General features: G+C 60.5%; 1 protein-coding gene across 1 annotated transcript in view; it reads left to right on the forward strand.

The window, feature by feature from the left end:
• Nucleotides 1-1,509: 1,509 nt before the first annotated feature.
• The window catches only part of TRIT1 (tRNA isopentenyltransferase 1), an 8,535-nt gene continuing 7,103 nt past the window's right edge, over nt 1,510-2,941 (forward strand). Inside the window, exons 1-3 of the mRNA XM_009872714.1 lie at nt 1,510-1,644; nt 2,091-2,189; nt 2,402-2,550. Of these exons, the coding sequence (XP_009871016.1) occupies nt 1,573-1,644; nt 2,091-2,189; nt 2,402-2,550 (320 nt within the window). The 5' untranslated portion in view covers nt 1,510-1,572. The remainder of the gene's footprint in view (nt 1,645-2,090; nt 2,190-2,401; nt 2,551-2,941) is intronic.

The raw sequence follows: 2,941 nt of genomic DNA on the forward strand, positions 1-2,941 counted from the left end.
CTCACCCACTGCCTGGCACGGAGGGTGCTCAGTCCGTGCCGTGGTGCAGAGCTGGACAGAAAGGCTTTGTGTGCCCCACCACAACCCCGTGGCTGCTGTCAGCACCCTCGGGGTGCGGGTCCCTGCTCTAATCCCCGTTTGTCTGCAGCTCTGCGGAGCCTCATGGCACCCGCTGACGGTCATGCCTAGGGCAGTGCCGGGGCACAGGGACACCCCGCGCTGCGGAGGGTTGTGTTTGCACGCCGTGAGGAGCAGGGCTAGGGGTCTTCCTCCCTTCTCCTGGGTGAGGGATGCTCTCTTCTGAAAGGGCTGCGCCCACGGGACCCAGCCAAGCCGTGGGGACGGGACCCAGAGCTGAGGCAGCTCCAGCACTTGCACCGCCTGGGTGTGCAGGCTGGGGCTGTTGGTTTATGCAGCCTGGGGGGTGGATCTGGGCTGTGGCTCTCATGCATGCTGCTGGGATCGCAGGTTGCCTTGGCTCCTCACCAGGAATTCTCCTGAGGGGTTGGTTTGGGTGGCTTTTCTTTCTGCTCTGGCTGCTGAGCTGATGGAAGACTCACCTCGAAGCAGCGCGATGCTGCTGGTTGCACTCAGCAGTGTCTCCCGGCAGCTTGGGGCAGGACAGTGCCTCTTTTCCCCTGGGGTCACTGGCTTGCATCCGTGAGTTTTGCTTCCCTCGTACCTCGGTGGGAGCAGGGAGCGGGTTGCGTGCCAGGCTTTTAAGGTGTGAATGAGCTGAGACTGTGCCTGTTGAGGAGGCTCTGTGAGGTTGCATGTTGCACCCAGAGAGACCTTTGGGGGTTAACGAAAGCAACAATCCTTGTCCCCTAAATGAGACTCTGCTGTGCTGGAGATGGCTGTTTGGAGAGAGGCACACCGAGCTTTTAGCTGCGATGGCAGCAGATGAGGAGGTGGCAGCTTGGAGACAGCCGCCCTCATCGTATTGGAGCTCTGTGCTTCAGAGCCCGGCTTGGCTGGTTACGCTGACCGGGCTCTGACATCGCTCCTCTGATCACCCGATCAGCCCTTCTGTCCCTAACTGCAGGGTTAGACCAGACCAGGAGAGCAGTCGTGAGCGGTTGGGCTCACGGTTCATCTCCCGTGGGCAGGAACAAACACCAGAGAGAGGCCGTTTGGCCCTGGCAGGGGCAGGCCTTGGCAAGATTCCTGCCGCCTCGCCTGAGCAGGGCACGTGGCCCTGCCCTTGCTGCCGCTGCTCCAGAGACCAGCGTGGGGGGTGACGGGCAGGCAGCGGCTGTTCGGTGAGATGCAGAGGTGAAGGGTGGGCTCTTGTCTTCCACAGGTGTACAAGGGCTTGGACATCATCACCAACAAGGTTTCTCCCCAGGAGGGCCTTGGCAAGATTCCTGCCGCCTCGCCTGAGCAGGGCACGTGGCCCTGCCCTTGCTGCCGCTGCTCCAGAGACCAGCGTGGGGGGTGACGGGCAGGCAGCGGCTGTTCGGTGAGATGCAGAGGTGAAGGGTGGGCTCTTGTCTTCCACAGGTGTACAAGGGCTTGGACATCATCACCAACAAGGTTTCTCCCCAGGAGCAGCGTCTCTGCAGACACCACATGATCAGCTTTGTGGATCCCCTTGTCTCTAACTACACGGTGGTGGATTTCAGAGACAAAGCCGTGGCTCTGATATCCTTTTGCGCTACTGCCTGCCTGGCTGAGCAGATATGGACTTCTCCCCTCCACAGCCAGCCCTGCAGGAGGGATGAGTGTTTGCATCAGCCTTGGGCTCTCCACGTTGCAGCTAATGCCTGTTTTCGGAGGATACTGCTGATGAGGGGGCTTGGAGCTTCTTTAACTCAACTAATGCTCAAGGCAGCCCACCCTTGGGGCTGGCTGGGGAAGATCTCTGCAGCACTGCAGCAGTGCTGAGCTGGTTATTGCCCTCCCTGGGTATCCCTGAGTTTTGCTGGTAGCTGGCAGCTGGTAGCAGAGAATAGTGAGAGATGAGGAGCGCCCGTAACCCTGTCGTTCAGCCTCACCAGCTCTGTGGGGTTGGGCGAGTGGGGTTTGCCGCTCCCCACAGCACTCCCTCCTTGCCGCGCATCTCTGCTTACGCCCCCTGACTCTGGCACATTGAAGATATCTTTGCTCGAGACAAGATCCCAATTGTTGTGGGAGGAACCAACTACTACATCGAGTCCCTGCTCTGGAAGGTCCTTATCGACACCAAGGTAGCGTTGGAGGCACCATATGCCTCTGGGAAAGGGTGAGCCCCGTGTTCAGGGCAGGGTTCCTGCAACCGGGCATCGTGCTCCCCCTGCTCGAGTGGGTCAAGGAGAACCAAAAGCCCCTGATTCACCCTGTGGGTCTGGGGGATTGTCTTGCTTGTGCTGACCTTCCACACAGATGAGTCCATGACTCGGGGCTTGCTTGTTCCCCACAGGAGAAGGCCGGCACAGCCCCCGGGCCGGTCACTGACAGGAGAGTGGAGCTGGAGCAGCTGGACGGCGTGGAACTCCATCGCCGCCTGAGCCAGGTGGACCCAGAGATGGCAGCCAAGCTGCACCCCCACGACAAGCGCAAACTGGCCCGGTGAGCTCGGGGTGCCAGGAGCATGGGGTGCCAGAGCTCGGCACCCCTTCCTAGGGGAATAGTGAGCCTGGGAACACGGCTACAGGGGCTTTCCCATGGTGGGAGGGTGCTCCTGGCCTTTTAGCAGGGTGCTTGGAAACCTTGGAGTGGTGGTGCTGGGGAGTTATCTGGGATCTGCGACTGGGCTGTGCAGCCCCATCTTGAACCACCTTTGGGGTCGGGGACAGCGCATTGCTCGTGGCTGGGGCACACCGGGGCTGCTCCTGCTGCGGTGCCCCAGCAGCAGAGTTTATCTGGAGCTATTTAAAGATCAAGCTGCCGTGCTGGCTGAGTAACATAGCTGAGCTGTGTGGGAACAGTGCGGCAAGCAAGACCAGGCTTGCTGCTTTTG

This window comes from Apaloderma vittatum, unplaced genomic scaffold (assembly GCF_000703405.1).
Source record: "Apaloderma vittatum isolate BGI_N311 unplaced genomic scaffold, ASM70340v1 scaffold24297, whole genome shotgun sequence".
NCBI classification, from domain to species: Eukaryota; Metazoa; Chordata; class Aves; order Trogoniformes; family Trogonidae; genus Apaloderma; species Apaloderma vittatum.